Here is a 19119-nt window from a genome sequence, read left to right as displayed (position 1 = left end):
TGCGACAACCTATGTAATTCGGTACAAGCAGAGTCAAGAATTTTCAGGCCCCTTAACAAATTTTGGAAAGATGGAATCTCCTAATCAATCTCTAGGACTACCTACATTCTCGTGTTACACGTCAAGCATCATTTTTGTCGATTTTTATCATGTTGTCATGGGCCGAACACCTGAACCGCTGTGCAAAATTAGTTGTGTCACAGAAGCTCAACTAATCAGTGAAAGTAGACTAAGAATAATACCATATGAAATACAATCACAAGCAAGTAGATTCATTCCAATAAAAAAGTGCCTACAAGCTCACATTATAAACAATTGTGACCGCTAAAATGCAGGACAGCCTGCTGGGTAACGAGATAGTGCAACCAAAAAAGGTTGCGAAAGACTTCCTCTTATAAAACCCTAATTTCCTGGTACAGGCTTCAATATGAATCCATTCTCTTTTTAGGTCGGTTCTTTCTCTTTTTTTCCCCCCGCTTTTTAAGCTTGTCTGGAACTTGTAAATGAGATTCTTCCCAGATTTAGGCTACCACTGGCCTTCCCTTCCACAGGAAGGAATCTACAACTACTTCCACAATGGTGGTGTTTCATTTTGTTGTCCTTTCACTCTTTGTTCTTTTATTTTTTGATCCTGGAAAAGGAAAATAGGGTGCAAAAAAAAAAAAACAGGAGTGCGATCTCCCCCCAGAAAAAAGTTATTGCCAGGTCTTATAACTCAACAAAATAAAGTCTTACATCTTCTAAAATTAATAAAATAGACATTCCTCGCATTCACCATGACATGTTCACACTTGTGTGACCCCCTCAAAAAAACAACAAATGAACAAACACTGCTCGCAGTTTCATACTACTAGAGTTTTTAAGGCAAACCAAGATCAGGTGATCAACCCTTACGACCCACCAGAATCAACTACGGGAATACCTGGAGGATGACCAAGTGGAAGACCTAGAGCCCCCACCCCCACCAAAAGCAGATTTACGATCATCAGTGCGCCACCGATCACGATCATCCTGTCTGCTGCCGCCCCACCTATCAGGTTCTGGAGGTGGAGCCTGCCCTGAGCTCTCTCGTCTGAACTTAGGCACATATTTTCCAAGGGAAGGTGCGGCGGCAGCGGCAGGGGCAGCGGCAGCAGCTGCTGCAGGTGCAGCAGCCCCAGCATCCAGTGGATGCCCCCCAGTAGGATGCTCAGAGGGCTTCAGAGGCCCATCAGTTGATCTCCCCAGAAGAGCTTCCCTCCTCAACCTTTCCTTCTCTTCTGCTTCCCGCTCCTTCTGCCTCTGCTTCTCAGCTATTTCATCCAACTTAGCCTTGCGCTCAGCTTCCTCTTTTCGCCGTCTCTCAGCCTCTGCATATCCCAAATGCCAATGAGAGATACAAACCAAAATAATACATGGAAGGCATCCTATATGGTATTAACCACACAAAGTACATAAGAAACTGCTCAGAAACAAGGAATAGTTTTCCCTCAAAAATCCATCACCAAAAAAAGGTACATGAAAAAAAAGTCTTAAAACAGTTTCAACAACAATTTTGCAAGCAATTTGGAAAAGAATTAGTTTGAACAGGAGCCAGCAACTAGCAATTTGTGGAGGACAAATGGAAAGAATTGAATTTGGTTGTACTACTAGAAGGAATTTCTAAATAGTTGAGAATTATTCATAAAATTCAAATATTTGAAAATGACTTGCAAAGAATGTAACAATTTAAGACAAATTAGGAAATTTAACCAAAAAGATATATGCTTTGAATGTTCTTACATAGTACCCAATGAGCATGAGCATGTAACTCAAAGGAAGACGTACCTTCGCGCTTGCGAGCTTCCTCCTCTTCACGCTCCTTCTCTAGTCTTTCTTCCTCTGACCTCAAATAGAACAACATCTTTCTCTTAGCCTCCCTCTCCTGTTTCCGTTTCTGAATGATCTGGCTGATTCGCTCCTCTCTCTCCATTCTCAATCTACTGTGTTCCGCTTGCCTGCGGCTCATGACTTTTTCTTGGAAAATCGTCTTCATAAACCAAAAATGCTCAAGTGTCAAGTAAGTTGAAGCACCACAGAAAATGAAAAGCATTAGATAAACAGGGAAGAACCAGAGCATGCTTTGAACATCAGCCCTTACCAAAAGATGTTGACACCATCACATTCAATGAAATGTTTTCAAATATTAACGGTTACAAAAGCATGACCCAAAGCTTCAGAGGCCATTTCCAAAAATTTGCCTTAAATTAATTCTTTAGGAGATACATAAAGACAGATCTCAAAGCACATCTGGGAACAGATGGCAACTCTCAGAAATTTTCGAGGTAGAAATTTACGGCAACAAGACAATCAGAAACATTTGTTCTTGATCCCAAGCAATAGACAGAGTACTTGCCTTGTTTTCCAACATTCGTGCTAATCTATTCTTCTCCCTGAGATCTCCATCATGGCGTTGTCTACTCAGCTCAATTTCTTGCTGCACAATAGCATGAAGAATCAGAAGAAATCATTGAAAATTAATGTTTTAAAAGGCGAAGGTGCAAAGTGAGGCATTTTAACCCTTAAGAAGCGAGGCATAACCCTGAACGCGTTGGAGCGTAAGCCTTTTGAGAATTTGTTTTTAAGATAAAAATATGAAAATAAATTATTTATATTTTAAAAATAAAGAAAATTTAAGAAAATCACAAATATAATGTAAAAAATAAAAATTATACATACTTTGCGAACTAATTGTTGGCCATTCAAAAATTGCTCACTTGAATACATGACATAAATCATGACAAGAGGTAGATATACAACTATTTTCATGAACTAAGACACAACTCTCAGTTATTTTGGAAAGGTTGAGGTTCAAAAGTTTTAAAAATAAACTCAAAATTATGACATTTCTTTTATATAAACATGTAGTTAAAAATTTTTAACCACTTCTTACTTCAAAATCACAAAACCAAAATGCATAAACCTCAACTAAAAAGGCACAAAATGCGAGCCTTTTGGAAAAATGCACAAGCCTCAGTATGTAACTCGCTAGCCTTTTTGGAATTTGGTATCTTAGATTGAGCCTTAAGGTGTTTTAGGCATGCCGTGTTTCGAGCCTAAATTGAGTCTTTTAAAACACTGTTAAAAATGATTTCATGGAATAAAGAAAAACAATAAAACATCCATAATTAACTGCAAAAATATAATTTGGAAGGAGTTAGAATTTTCTTTATTTTCGTGTGAACATAAAGAAGTCCCTAAATTCAAAACATGCATGCAAATAAAAACCAGGAAAATTCAAGCCATACCTGTTGCTCGCGTTCATGAAGTACCTTCTCTTCCACCAACCGCTGTTGGAATGCAGCTTCTATTAAAGGAGCTGCCTCTTCTCTTTTAGCTCTTTCCAGATAATCCATTGTTTTAGCTAGTTTTTGTAATTTTTTCTCCATTTCCTGCCTCTCCCTGAGTTGCTCAGTAAGAGCCAACTCCATCAAAGTTTGCTTTGTAACTTTTTCCTGCATCCATATACAATGGTCAGATTGAGCTTTCCCACACTATTAAAATTAATGTAAACCCAAATTTCACTTACTCCTTCTATGATTGGCTTTTTCCCTTTCTTCTTATTACGCTTTTCAGCTTCCTGAAGCAGAGCTTGAGCTTCTTCAAGTTCCCGTTCCTCGATTTCCTTAAGGATCCTTTGATTCTTCCTTTGCTCATACTCAGTTGCAAGCCTTTTCTGTTCTGCCTCTTCTGTTATCTTCTGTAGTTTTAGCCTTTTTGACTCCTCCTCGCGTTCCTTAAAAAAGTTTTGAAGGACTTTTCTTTTAAGTAAATTTTTCATTTTGAGACTATAATAACCATCAAATTGCAAGCAGTTTACATGGATACCATTTCCAAAAGTTGCCGCTCATGTTCTTCCTTGCGTTTCTCAATAATTGATTTCCTTGCAAGAAGTCTCTTATGTTCCTTCTCCACAGTCTCTGCTAAATTTGGCAGCATATCACCTAACTTTGATGCCTTCTTCGTAGGAGGATATAACATGGCCCTTGCTTTATTTAAAGATTCAGCAAGAGTTGTCAAATGATCCCGCAGCCCATCAGATTCAAGACCCTGATAGCAAAATTAACCCACAAATCTAAAAACTCAAAGCAAAGAATATCCAAAAAAATATAATCAAATTGTCACCCAAACAGATACAATCAAGACAATTAGCACTTTCAGAGAGACACAATTAGGAGGCATTTGGCTCGGATTATCCTAAATGCCCTCCTGGACTCAACTTTCCTGAGTATCTTATGCCCTGGAATAGAATAACGATCTCATGGAAATATTCTGGTCGGGTTTGCGAAGATTATAGCATTTGACATAACATAGGGATTCAACCACATAGAAGTATTATCTATTGTCCGATCCAATTATCACAGAGAAGCCCAAAATAATGCCTGCATGGAGAATGCAAAAACAAACTTACCAAATTACTAAATAGAACAGCACCCTTCATATGGTCAACTTTCATAGCAACAAAGTTGTGTTTAACAGCATCCACAGAAATCTTCTCGACAACAGGGAAACCAAAAAACGGGATCATCCTAGATAAACTCTCAATCTTCATTGTCTCATATACTTGAGACACCTGACAAGCAGAAAGCAAAACATTAACCAAATACAGAGGAAGGCAGATAGAATCAGATAAAAGACTATAATATACACAAGACAGCAATAATTAAGAAAATGGTCATGATAATGCACCTGATGAAGCAATCTGAGAGTGACAAGCTTCTCCAGAGATCGGACATATTGAGACAATTGGACTTCTGGCACAGAAGACGCAGAAGATAGCTTCCCTCCAATTTTTGATATTTTGGTTAACAATGGTTGAATTTTTGAAGCAAGATCTAAAGGGAGAAACTCATGCTCCAAAAGGTTGTAAAGATCTTTTACTTCTTGAGTCACACATGTCATTACACCCTTGGACACCTGTAAGATGTGCTCAGAACAAATGATGTTGGTCAGTAATGTAAAATGCTTAAAAGACACTGGTACTCTGACATTTTTTAGCTGTGGATAAAAAAAAATTGTATTAAACAAAATTTCAGCTACAGAAATATCACAAAAATTCAAAAAGTTTTAGCAATCATGACAGTCACCTTCACACCATCAGGATACCTCTATTCTATTCTTGATTGCATGGAACAAACACATACTATAATTTAAGCAACTGAAAGTAATGTAAAAATACATGTTTGATCCATAGTTGTTAGAATCTTATGATTCATGATTTGATTCATATGATTCATATCAATTCCACACCAAATCAATTTGAAACTTACTAGTAAATCTAAAAACAACTGAATCATTGCCAAACATATCAATTCACGTTGTGAATCTAACAAATCGATATCAGTCAATCAATCCATATGATTCAAGACCTGTTGTATAATTTATATCCTGATAAACCCAACTAGTTTAAAACCTCGTTTCCTTTTTTAATTGCTTTTATTTATATACCTTGTGGCCTGGGGCGCCCTTTTACCTTTCATTCCTCGTCTACCTTAGTTTTGGGCTAAAATAGAGAATATAGAACTTTAGGTCTTATGTTGCTCTCACAAAACCATTCTTCACTCTTGAAGTAGTGTTTTGCCATTGAGAAGAAGGGGTAGAACATTCATCAGCCAAGGTGGTACTCATGTTCCATTGGGTTGTTAAGATTCAAAAGTTAGTTTCTTTCAGTAGCTTGTTCAATTATTATCATCTTTTTAAGTTAGTTATTTTTTTCCCCTCAATTCAAGAAAGAATGTGCATGCAATACTTTTAAAAAAAAAATTGATAAAAATATTAATTATTTTTATTAATATTTCATGACTCATTCCCTTACTTGTCGTTTGTTTAGGGAAATTGCACACATGAAATGTGATTTTTTTTTATTGTCAAAATTTAAATGTAGTGTACCATCTTACTACTTGTTTATATATCAATATATGCATGTCATTTAGAACTGATTTTGGAGATTTGTACTGAATCTTACGATAAGATTTGATTCTCGATTCTCAATTCCCAAAATTGAAATTTCGATTAACAATTCGAATCTTGATTTGACAAATATGGTTAGAACATGCTAGAAATGCCAGAATACAGGAAATGATAAACATAAAAACTTACCAATTCAGCAAGGAGGGATGACCGTGAAAGCTGGAAAAAAAGAGCCATAGTTAGATTTAGAAAAATATAGCATAATACTTAGCATGGAAGGAAATCCAATAGAATAGTTCACATTACCATTTCTCTGCTATCAAGTTTAGGGTCAAGATTGAATCCTATAAGATTAGCCATCCTCAAGTTGCGCTCTTTTTCATTTTCAAGTTCCAAATGAGATGCACCATATTTGTGATCATAGGGAGGTACAGACAGTGCAGCCAACACAACAGATGATGCTATCAATTGCAAATCCTTCTGGCTTAAATTCTTATTAAAGCTTTTTTGAAGTGAGAAAAGCTTAAACCATGCATAAGCATGATAGAGATGACTGGAAGAAATCCAAAATATTTCTGTTAGCTTAGCATAATAAACAACCAACAAGGATGGCTTCGGGGTCTTCTTAACCATGCACATCAGTCCATGAATATCTTCAACAGAACGAAAAGCTTCCTACGGAAATAAGAGTGCAAAAAAATGAGAAGCAAAGAACTTGAATACTAGTAAATAGAAATATAAAAATTCATCAGCTTCTTGACACATCCAGTTTTGAGTGTGTTTGTGACTTGTGAGTGCATAAAAATAAATGCGCACACATAAATATAATCAGAAACTTTCAGACCTGCCAAAGTTCGAGTTCAGTAGCAATTTTTAGCTGCTCAAATCTTGTATCCAGATAAAGTTGCAAGCTCTCAGGTGCTGACAGATCAGGTCGATCCCTTTGGTCTCTATATTTGTTAAGGTTTGCCAGATGATTCCTGATGATTTCACAGAGCCTGCGAAACTCTGTTGTTCTTTTGTATTGCTTGCAAAATTGGAACGCCCGGTGTGCTGTCATCTACACATGATACACTTGTCCATTAAAATCAATTTATGCTGTCATGAAAAAGATTGTGAAAATTATACAATTCTGAAAAGTGACTACTTTGCATAAATAACCCATAAAAAGTTAGTTATTGTAGCAACTACATTCATTGATTCACCTAAGATATTTAACCACAGGTCTATTGACAAGTAATCCACCACCAATGGTTTTTGCTAAAATGATGGATACAATGTAGAATGGAAGATACCATGTGTAATACTAAGTAAAAAAGATGTCTCAGAGCATAAAATTGGACAAGGTTCATGTTCGGGATAAGGTGACATGGTGATTGTCTAATTAGTAATTACCCAACTGCTTTTCGATGGTAATGGTCACCAATTGTCTGAAACAACTGCATTATTCTCGCCACCTTACAAAGTTTCCCTGGCTGAAAATTTTTTAAACCTTTTAATTAAGCAAGAGGGTCCTTGTATCTGTGAAAAGGGGGTTCTGGTTAGAGATTCATGCATATTCCAGGAGTGTGGAAGCCTAATCAATTAAAGACCTAGGGTTTCCTTTAGAAGCAAATACAAGGATAAAAGAGTATGGAATCCGATGGTAGAAAATTTCGAGAAGACTGGCAGGATGAAAAGGTAATAAATGGCAGGTGGTTGACTCTGATTATGATCATTACAACTAATTTACCCTTAATCTTCCGTATACCCAGCCTTGTCAATAAATTTCTTGAGATCACTCAAACCAGATTCCATTGGGCCAGTGGAGAATATTTTTTTAAATGCCAATTTGTGAGGTGGGGCATTATGACTCCACCTCATCAGCTAGAACTTTGAAAGCCTGGGGGTCTTGGTGATGATAAGAGATCTCCTTGGCAGCTAATTGTGGAGATATATTCAAAAAAAGGAAAACTTTCTGGGAGAGTTATTGGAGCTAAATACAGGGAAAATCACAATGATTGAATTGTGAAGCATAGTAGTAGTCCGCATGGAGTGGGGGCATGGAGAAGCACTGACAGAAACAGTGGGTAAATTTCTCTCTGGATCAGCTTTTGCAGTTGGAGACTGTTCTTTAATGAATTTCTAGGATGACATTCGGTCTACCAGTGATCTAAAATGTCAATTTCCAAGACCCAATGATCAGGTGGAAGTTATTTTTTAAAGTCTCAAAGATGGAAGAATGTGCTTAGGTGTACTGCACATGCTGTATGACAAAGGGGTGAGAGGAAGAGTAAAGCACAAGCAGTTTTTTGTCCGTTCTCAGAGTGAAGGTTCTCCATTAAGTCCTTCTACTCTTGGAGTAAGTGCTGAGATGGTGATGCTGGGACTGCAAATTTCCCTTGGAAATATGGAAAACCAGAGGAAAAAACACTTCCCTCAAAAACCAGTGAAAAACCAAGGGTGTGGGAGGCCACTTAGGAAGTATTCAGGTCCAAGAATTGAGAGGAGAGGATTCTGTATGATTAATATTTGTTTTTGTGCAAAAATCATGGGAAGCAGTTCGCCACACCCGGTTGCATTACAACTGCCCGAGAGAATTGTGGAGTCTTGCCTCTGTTTCTACTGGGATCAATGGACGCTGGCTGACCAGGGTATTGGTTACTGAGGCAGAAAAAGAAGGAAAGATTTGTAAAATGCTGTCCCATAAGCGATCTTTTTGGATTATTTGGACAGAGGCAATTGCACGAGCTTTTGAAGGAATTAAAAATCACCAAGAAGTTTTGGAGAAGCAAGTGGCATTCTGAGCTGCTTTAGAATGGATCCTTTTGTAACATCTTTGATAACTTTGCTGATTTTGTAGAGAGTCTTCTTCTGTGTCAGCAAATAGACTGTATAGTCTTTTAGTTCTGTAATTAGGTGACTCTGCCTAGTCCTGTAGAGCATCTCATTTACTTGTCAAAAAAATACAAAATTGGCCAGACTGCTTCACATCCACAAATTGAGACATGGACCAAAATAACCTGGCACAGAAAAAACATACTCTTTGAAAATGAGGAAAATTTCCTGTTTGTTTAAGCAGGCAATCAACACCTTCAAACCTCATTAAGTCAAGTCCATCTTCACAACACTAGTAATCCAAAGACATGACAAATTCAGCTTTAGTTTTTGAAATTGAACAAAGTTGCCAGGCTAACAAAAACAACAAAAGGTGGGGAGCCATTTTGGGACATAGGTGTATACTAAATATACCGACTACATCCTTAACAATCTACTCAAATGACTGGTCACGGATAACTCCACATAGTCAGACAATATTTGACACATTGGACAAGCCCTTGAGAAAAGATTAAATCCAATTTAGGCTATTTTTTTGAAAGAGCCATTCAGATAAAGGAAAAAATTCCTTTGACCCTTCTAACATTTCTTTGTCTGGTAGGTACACATCTAAAAATTCTATTGATCAAATTGAGAGCAATAAAACAATGAAGCAAACTTATGATTTCCATCACTCAAGCTAACCCACACCAAAAATAATAAACCATATTTTAGTTTAACAGGTTCAGCTGGAGTTCCCCCACTTAGTGGGACTAAGGCTTGGTTTTGTTGTTGTTTAGGTTCAGCTGGAGTTCACCATTGGCCCTGTAATTCCAAACAGCACAAATTACTAGCCAATCAGCCAGTCGAAACCAGCAATCAAAAGCCTATTTGTGAGCATGACCCAAAAGCCCTTCTCAATGAACCTAGAAGGCATTTCACTTCATTCAATTTCTTAAGCTCATCCCATATTAATGCGACTTCTGATTACCAAATACAACTATTAACATGTACAAAAATTTAAACTTGCATTTTAATGAGAAATTATGTTCCAAGCAACACTTACTGCATATAATGCTTCTAACTTTGAGTTGTTTCGTAATATTTCCAACACCGTTCTATAAGTCTCCCACAAAAACTTGAACCACGGGGTAACAAGCTCGCGATCAGACCTATCCTTTCCCTTCTCTCCACTAACATAACTCAGCATAAGATCTTCAGGCCTTCTATCTGCTTCCAGATCATCTACATCAAGAGCTTCTTCCAAGGCCTGTGCCTGACTACGAGCCAGCTCAGCTCTCTCAGTAGCCAGATGCATGAAGTGCTTGATTACCTCCTCCAAAGAGGTAACATTTACTTGTTGACAAACAATGCGGTATTGTATAAGGCCATCCTTGGCAAACCTACCCTTCTGCAGATCAACACAGAGCTCCACATACTTGAACATAATCCTTTCAAGTGGTTTCTGCCATGCCCTGTACCTCTTTGAAGTGATAAGATCACGAAGAGCCTGCAAAGCATCTTGCTTCTGCCCAACATTAATCAACTCTGCATCCATTCATTAGAAAATTGTAAGTTCAAAACTAAAGCAGAAAACCAACCCAAAGCCCATAAGATAATGGCAATAACAATTGTTAACTAAAAGCATTAAAGCAAGAATGATGTTGCACAAGGCATAAAAATTAAACCATAAATGCTAAACCAAAATGCAATTGGTTCATGAGTAGAAACAGACGGCAGTTATTTTTAACATTTAAAAATAAAACTAAAACTCCGACTCGTGATTTTAAAAAAACAAGTTTAAGGTGGGAAAGGGGCAGTGCTTCCTTTGCCACATTCGGCAATTAACTTTCAGGAGCAACCAGCTAAATTTATCAGATAGGATAAAATAAAGGATGCCAAAAATATAAAAACATAAAGCTCAATCAGTTGGAACATGAAAAAAAAACATAATGAAAAAGAACACAATATAAAAATGCAAATCATAAAACTTTGTTGAATAAGTCCAACCATATCCAAGTAACACTGCAACAGTTACAAGTACAGAGCCAGAGAAAGATTTAATAAGACACAAACCTTCGGCTCGCTTCAAAGCATTCTCTGGTTTGGCAAAGGTTGCCATGTCAACAATAATTAATCAATCTTTCACCTGTTCCAGAGACAGAATGGGATATCAAATTAAGAACAGCCTGCAGCACATAACTGCAAAATTATGAAAAGTTCAAGATGATGCAGAATTCTATTTTTATGAGTAAAATGAATCAAACAACCAATCAAAGAAAAATTAAAAAAAAAATCAAATTGCAATTACTAGCTTTATTCAAAGCTAAAATATAAAATAAAATAAAATAAAAATAAGCAGTATCTCTCCTTCAATCAGATATCCCACCCATAACTTGCAAAATGCAAAATGACAATGCAAATGGGTGATGATGATCACCCAACCAGGCCGCATATCCAGTCAAGACAACCATAAAGCCTCATTACTGAAATACATTCCAAACAGCTTTACCCAAAGCTTTTTAAAAAAGAATCATCAGCATCAATCATTAAAATTTTGTAACCCGCAATAAATTACACAATGCAAAATGACAATTAAAGTTTTAAACACACATCTCAACAGGCATCTATTGACATACAGTCTCAATGTCACGCCTACATAACAATAGTTAACTTTTTTAATTTATTTAAACAAAGTAAAAAACTGGCACATCTCTTCCGTCCTTTAAATTGGCATCCCAAAAGTAAAATAAACGATGCATAATGACAAAAATCATATAAACACAAACTTTCTATCTCCTTTTTCACCAAATTCCAATTTGCAGTATCTAAGCTGTCATCACTACTGCTTAAACAATTAACAATTCCTTTCATTACACACACCTAATTATAATACTATCTATGCATAACAAATGAGTGCATAGCACCAATTGAATAACTAATAAAGGAAAATAATTAAAGAATCAGCAAGCACAACCTCTCTCAGAATAAAATTAGAAAATTGAGGTAGGAACCAGCACATGCATAGATTGGCAAAAAAAGATCAACTTCTAGGAGAACTGAAAAGACAATACAAATTTGAAAATTGTGAAAGGAATCAGAACACAAACATTTGAAACCAGCATACAGATAACAATTGACAAATCAGAACCTACTTATTCAAAGAAAACTTAAAACAGCAATAACAATAATTTTTAAAAAAATCTATTAATATTTTCATAAGTAATGTGGAATTCCCTAGTAGGACTTACGGCTTAGTTTGTTATTGTTGTAATGTGGAATCCCATGATTTGTTAAAATGGATTTGAGTGTGAAAATGTCAACTAATTGTGATGATTTTCTTGTGATAAATAACAAAAATCTTGCTAAACATTTTTACTGCATGTTTCAAATTCCACATTTTCCATGACTGATTCTCTTGTAACATCCCTTTATTAGATATCTAAGTTATACACAAAAAAAAAAAAAAAACAAGCACTTGCAGAAGAATAGGAAATCTATAAATTAGATATCTAAGTTATAGGACCTCCTTGAATCTATTTTATTGGCCTCTTTTATAACATGGCCCATACATTTAAGCCTAAAACACCGAATCTATAAATTAGATATCTAAGTTATAGGACCTCCTTGAACATAAACTACAAACATAGAGACAACAAAAGAGGGAAATTTAAAGCCTTCCAGAAGGACTGTTTATTGGCTAAGTGTATCAGATGTGATCAAATGCAGACACAATGGAATTAGGGCCGTTACCATTAAAAAATTATACACAGAAAAAAAAAAAAAGCAAACACTTGCAGAAGAATAGGAATACAACGATAGACTTGGCAGACGCAGAAGGGAATTGGCGCCTTTAGCGAGAAAATGTCGGGAGAAATGAGGAAAAAAATCACAATTGAAGATGAGAAAGTAGAAGAACAGGAAAAGGAGAATGAAGAGAGAAGAATAGTAAACGAAAACACACTTTCAGCTGGGCTCAATCGGATCAGATATTGAGAAGCGCTGGTCCTGCAGATCAAATAGAAGGAGAAAGAGAAAAGGAAGGATTCCCGCAAAGAAGGATTATGAAGTAGAAGAAAAAAAGAAACTCAAATTAAGAAGAAAATGGCAAGGAACGAGGATGGCTTCAGCTCACTGGGAAGACGGCAATCAGAGGGTTCATTCAAGTCATCTGCTTCATCGGAGAATCATGTACACAGACACATACACACACTGAGAGAGAGAGAGAGAGAGAGAGAGAGAGAGAGAGAGAGAGAGAGTCACCTGAAGAGGATCGGCGGCGGGCCGCCGGAAACGATGGCAGCTGCTCTGCTTGTGTGTCGCTAGGGTTAGGGCTTGTAGATCGTATGAGTGGGAGGCCGAATGAAGAGGCTTCCGATCGTTTATTGAGGTCATGGGCATTTTTGGAATTCTGACATTTATTTTCATGAAGTTTAAAATTTTGAGTCTTGTCCACTGTTTTTTATTAAATATTTATTTATCTAATAATTTTTTAAATTTTTAAACTTTATGTTAGTTTTGTACTCTTTTTTTTTTATAAGAAATTCAAGATAGAATGATTATTTCTATGTGTAATTCATAGGATAATCCTTTTGTTATTTACGAAAAATAATTTTATTTTTATTTCTAATTTTAAAATAAAATATTACTTTTTTAAAAATAGAAAAAATTATTCTACAACCGAGCAAGTTTTATGTTCCGAGAATGTAATTGACATTACACCACATCTCATATTTGATTTAAAATCGAAATTTGAAGTGACAATAATTTTCCATTCATTGGAATGTGTGATTCTTAAAAAAAATGGGAATAAAATTTTGATCTTTTCCATATAACTTTAATAAAAATTTTGTTTTTATGTTAATCTTATTTTTTAGTCCAAATTGTCCTTAATGTTTAAGTCAATTGGCGCGAATATCCCTATATATGATATAGTATTATTGCATGTTGTTGTTAATATATAAATTATTAATCTAATAATAATAGGTAGTAATAGAAACAGAAGCAAAATTATTGTGCTACATACATATTTAAAAAAAAAAAAATTTGGGCCATAGTGCCCTTATTATTTTGAATAGTTGGATTATTATGTGTTGATTGTTGTTATGATGGTTGAAAAGTTTTTAGGACATTGATTTTATTTGGTAATATTAATGGTAAGTTTTTGTATTAAAAATAATAATTATTTTTTATATCTATACTATTAAATTATAAGACATTGCACATGCCTCCAAAGACCAATTCTGAATTTTATAGATTTTAGAATTTTATTTATTTTTAAATTCCTCCTAGTTATTTGATTGATTAATCTAAAATACTTTGAAATGTTACTTGTTGAAAATATCACATTTCTGCATACTACTTAATAAAATACAATTTAGGCACAAAGTGATAATCTGACTCATACTTTTTACTCTCTTGCTCCCCCTCTCGCTCATTCATTCACACCCTAAATTTCATATTGTTTCTGTTGTTTCGTGGATTTTATTTATGATTCTTTCAATCCCCCAAAATTGAAAACCTTGAAGACCCTTTTCCTCCCATGATTGAGCTCGCTCTCTCTCTCTCTCTCTCTCTCTCTCTCTCTCTCTCTCTCTCTGTATGTGTTAAAATTGGAGAAAAAATAATATTCTCTATTAATTCTTGAATATTACAAAGGTATATATATACATGAGAGAATTGAAAAATGGGAAAGTGTATTTTTCTAAGATGGAAAGTATATATTTCTCTAATACTCCCCCTCAAGTTGGAGCATGAAAATCAGTAATGCCCAACTTGCGTGATAAGTCTTGAAAATGTTCACGGCCCAAAGTTTTGGTGATGATATCGGCAAGCTGACTGTGGGAAGGAATATGCGTAGTGAAGAAGAGGTCAACCCGTAACTTTTCACGAACAATATGACAGTCGATTTCTATATGGAAAACTGGATTTTGGGCAATATGAAGAGTCGCTTGGTTGTCACAATATAAGAGCATAAGTTGGGAATGCGGTACTCCAAGATCATTTAAAAGAGTTTTGAACCATGTAAGTTCACAAGTAGTGGAAGCAAGTCTCTGGTACTCAGCTTCGGCGGAGAAGCGAAACACTGTAGTTTGTTTCTTAGTGTACCAGGAAATCGAACTAGTGTCCAACTGAATGAAAAACCCAGTGGTGGAGCGGCGAGTAAGGGGACAACTAGCCCAATCCGAAATAGAATAAGCTGAGACTCGAAGAGTGTTGTCAATAGGAAAAAATAAGTCCTATCCTGGAGAAGTCTTAATGTATCGAAGAACAAGTACAACAGCATCATAATGTGGTCGTCTAGACTGGTGTATAAATTGACTGAGAATGTTGGCTGGAAATACAATGTTATGATGAGTGATGATGAAATATATCAAACGTCTAATGAGTCGCCAAAATGAGCTTGGATCGGAGAGAAGATCACCATCAGTATTATTGAGCTTGAGATTTTATTCCATTGGAAAGTGGGCAGGACGAGCACCAAGATGACCACTATCAGTGAGAATGTCAGGAGCATATTTTCGTTGATTAAAAAATATGTCAGTGGGAGAGCGAGCAACTTCAAGGCCAAGGAAATATTTCAATTTGCCAAGATCCTTTAGTTTGAATTTCTGAGCAAGCATGACTTTGAAAGTGCTAATATCGAAGAGATCATTGCCTGTCATGAGAATATCATCAACATAAACAAGTATAAGAGTAAAAGACTGACCCCGAGAATGGGTGAAAAGAGAATGATCGGCCTAAGATTGGATGAAACCCGCTGTAAGTAAAACAAAAGATAATTTAGAGAATCAATTGCGAGAGGCTTGCTTACGACCATAAAGGGATTTCTGGAGACGACAAACACGCGTCTCCTTCTGTTTGCAATAACCCAATGGAGGGATAAACCTCCTCATCAAGGTCACCATGGAGAAAAGTGTTGTTGACATCCAATTGAAGGAGATGCCAATTCCGAGCTGCAGCCACTACAAGAACACATATAACAGTAACGAGTTTAGCAACAGAAGTGAAAGTGTCATGATAATCCAAACCTTCTACCTGAATGTAGCCCTTGGTCACCAAACAAGCTTTGTGTCGCTTTATGGATCTATCGGCCCGAAGTTTCGTTTTGAACACCCATTTACAGCCAATTGGTTTTTTTTTTTCAAGTGGAAGATGTTGAAGATGTATTATTGGTTTCTAAGGCTTGGATTTCAAAAGCCATGACATCATGCCAATGGGAGTGTAGTACAGCCTGAGAATATGAGGTGGGTTCGGGATGTTGGGACACAACAAAAAGAAAAGTCAAATGTTGATCAGAGAAACGATGATAAGATAAAAAAGATGAAAGATAATGAACCGTACTTGAGGGACATCTTGAAACCTGTGAAGCGATGGAGGATTGTGATAAAGTAGGGCAGGTGTAATTAGCCAAGTAAGAGGGATGTGTGATAGCTCGTTTGGCCCGTAAAAAGGTGGGTGGAGGGGGTGGTGGGGAAGGGGGTGAGGGTGGCGGTGAGGAGGCCAAGTCAGAAAGAGGGAAAGATGAGGGGCTAGGGTTAGGTGTGGTTGAGGGAGTAGGTAAAGTGTAGGAAGGATGTATATGAGGAATGGGAAGGGAAAGGACTGGAGGAGATATTGGAGTTGGAGATTAAGATGATAGAGAAAAACATTCTCTTCAAAAGTGACATCACGGGAGATGAATTTTTTTTGTTTTCAAGATCGTAGACACAATAAGCCTTATGATGAGCAGGATAACCTAAGAAAACATATTGAAGAGCACGGGGAGAGAATTTATCACGGTGTTGGTGAGCAGTTTGGGCATAGCACAAGCACCCAAACACTCGCAAGTGTGTATGTGATGGTGGTTTCTGAAAAAGGAGTTCATAAGAGGACTTATGATTGAGGTTGGGTGAAGGGGTGCGATTAATTAAATAAGTGATTGTGAGAATGCATTCACCCCAAAAAGAGATGGGAAGATTAGCTTGAAAACGCAAGCACCGAGCCACATTAGGAAGATGGTGATGTTTATGCTCAACAACACCATTCAATTGAGGTGTATCCACGCATGTGTGCTCATGAAAAATGCCTTGATTATGGAAAAAAGGTTTGAAGTGGAGTGAATAGAAATTATCTACCATTATTAGTGCACGCGTGCTTAACAGTGCAATTGAAATGATTTTTAATCATGGCGCAAAAGTTCATAAGGTAAGAGAAAGTATCAGATTTCATGCCCATAAGATAGACCCATGTAGCACGTGAGTAGTCATCCACGATTGTTAAAAAATAATGTGCACTAGAAAGTGAAGCTGTAGGATTACCACCCCATATATCACAATAAATCCAATTAAAACAAAATGTGTTCTTATTTGTATTTAAAAAAAAAAAAAAAAGTAAACGAGTGTGCTTTGCTCTAACGCAAACATCACAAGACAAATGAGAAGAAAAAATATTTAAGGTTTTCGAAATACATGAAATAGAAGGTGACTAAGACGTTGATGCCAAAGAGTAGTGTCAGAAACACGTTGAGAGTGAAAAATTGAGGCGAAGGAAGGTTTATAGTGGTAAAGCCCATCTCATACTTCACATGTTCCAATCAACCTCCTCGTTGATAGGTCTTGAAAGACACAAAAGGTGGGAAAAATATAGCAACACAATTGAGGTCCTTATTAAGTTTGTTGATGGATAATAAATTAAATTTAAATGAAGACACATAAAGAACATTAGAAAGGGAGAAAGTAGGAGAAAACTGCATAATGCCGGTATGAGTTACATAAATGACGTCACCATTTGAAAGCTTAATGGGACATGGCTGATTGAGAAGCTGAATATTATTAAGAGAAGACAAATTGGAAGTCATGTGATCGGAGGTACCTGAATCAACAATCCATTCAGTGTTAGAAAAAGAAGCATAATGGCAAGAGGCAAGATTACCGGCAAAATTGGCAGAGTTGGTGTTCAAGGGCGATAAAAGATCCACTTGACGGTATTGTTCACTGGTGAGACTAGGGATAGCAATCTCAGAAGAGGTTGGAGAACCGGTGATAGTATTTGCAGCCATTGAAGAACTAGATGCTTCCATAACGTCAGATTAGTTCAGATGAATCAAACCTCCGAATCGGGTCAGATCCAATCTCTGCAAGGACCAAAAAAATATAAATCTTCAAGTTGATAGCCTCACCATAAGAACTGAAAGGCAAATGCAGCAATTGTTTAATCAGATAAGTTGAAGGTGCCATCAGAGTGTCGCGTGGGAGCCTTTTCAGGTGGAGATCCGCTTTGTTGCCGATGCTTATGAAAGATATCGAGGCTTCGGCGTTAAGTTATTGTATTATGTGAATTTCAGGATATTGGGAGTAGATAGTCAGAGCTATTGATGGGATGCTGCTACTACTGCTCTCGCCGGAGAAGATGACCGCAGGCAGAGGAACGCCAAAGATGATCCACGAAATCGAGAAACTGCCTAAGACTGAGATGCCGATGGGTTGAACGAATTAAGAAAAGGCCGAACGGAATGCTGAAGATACAGAGAGAGAACTAAGATGTCGCTCACCTACAAAAGAAAGAACAACAGTGCAGAACTCTGAGAGGATTGCCGCTGTTGCTCTCACCGAAAATAATGGAGCTGACAGGGACAACTCTGGAGAAAACGAGAGAAATAAGAGAAGTTGCTGGAACTAGGAATTGAGAGATATGGCTGGAACTGTAAGACAGAACCGAGAACGCTAGACTAAACATTGGGATTGCAAGACTGAATGCCAAAACCGAAGCCGAGGGATATCGCTGGAAACGACGAGAACTGAGAGGGAGAACGAACGAACTGCCAGAGAAGAAGAACTCAAATAGAGAGCTGCCGGAGTGTTGCGTGCGTTCAGAACGGTGCAGTTTGCATACGTTCAGAATGGCTGGTAGCGGCAAGGTAAGGAAGGTTAGAAAAAATTAGGTTTTGAACCTTACTCTGATACCATGTTAAAATTGGAGAAAAAATAATTTTCTCTATTGATTCTGGAATACTACAGGGGTATATATATACATGAGAGAATTGAAAAATGGGAAAGTGTATTTTTCTAGGATGGAAAGTATATATTTCTTTAATACTTTCTCTCTCTTGATTTGTCACCAAATCTTCCTCCTACCAAATTGATAAAACAAACAATAACATTATAAAATCGACATCATATAACCCCTAACCACCATGGTCTATCGAACAAATAAGGGTATCATTTTTTTTTATTTTTTAATCTCTGCATTTTCCCCTCTATCATTTTTTGAATTACATTCTTTCTCCCTATATGTTGACATTTGATAGTAAGTTACATTTAATTTTTTAACCTATTCTCTGCATTTTTTTTCCCTAAAATCTGTTTCATATTTTTCGTTTGCATGTTTCAATGTTATTTTTGTGCTTCAAAAATG

The 19119-nt window shown here is 36.7% G+C and overlaps 1 protein-coding gene across 1 annotated transcript; it reads right to left on the bottom strand.

Annotated features, from left to right (window-relative positions):
• Positions 1-687: 687 nt before the first annotated feature.
• Positions 688-13132, bottom strand: LOC131153097 (eukaryotic translation initiation factor 3 subunit A). Its single transcript, XM_058105146.1, has 14 exons — positions 12988-13132; positions 10801-10873; positions 9791-10272; positions 6773-6988; positions 6235-6603; positions 6118-6147; positions 4708-4935; positions 4430-4591; positions 3847-4068; positions 3548-3754; positions 3267-3473; positions 2375-2455; positions 1807-2008; positions 688-1349 (listed from the first exon to the last, which is right to left on the bottom strand). Exons 2-14 carry the CDS (start codon positions 10844-10846, stop codon positions 907-909), a joined length of 2895 nt encoding a protein of 964 aa, XP_057961129.1. The 5' UTR covers positions 10847-10873; positions 12988-13132; the 3' UTR covers positions 688-906.
• Between the last annotated feature and the right edge of the window lie 5987 nt (positions 13133-19119).

The sequence above is a fragment of the Malania oleifera genome, chromosome 4, assembly GCF_029873635.1.
Source record: "Malania oleifera isolate guangnan ecotype guangnan chromosome 4, ASM2987363v1, whole genome shotgun sequence".
In the NCBI taxonomy this organism is placed as follows: Eukaryota; Viridiplantae; Streptophyta; class Magnoliopsida; order Santalales; family Ximeniaceae; genus Malania; species Malania oleifera.
The sequence above is the reverse complement of the archived record's forward strand: the minus strand, read 5'-3'. Positions and strand labels throughout refer to the sequence as shown.

Coding starts and splice junctions, on each gene's coding strand:
- LOC131153097 (XM_058105146.1), bottom strand. CDS start 10,846: ATGGCAACCTTTGCCAAACCAGAGAATGCTTTGAAGCGAGCCGAAG. Junction 6,148..6,234: donor AACTTGATAGCAGAGAAATG/GTAATGTGAACT, acceptor CTTTTTTTCCAG/CTTTCACGGTCATCCCTCCT. Junction 4,069..4,429: donor CTGTTCTATTTAGTAATTTG/GTAAGTTTGTTT, acceptor TTTTGCTATCAG/GGTCTTGAATCTGATGGGCT.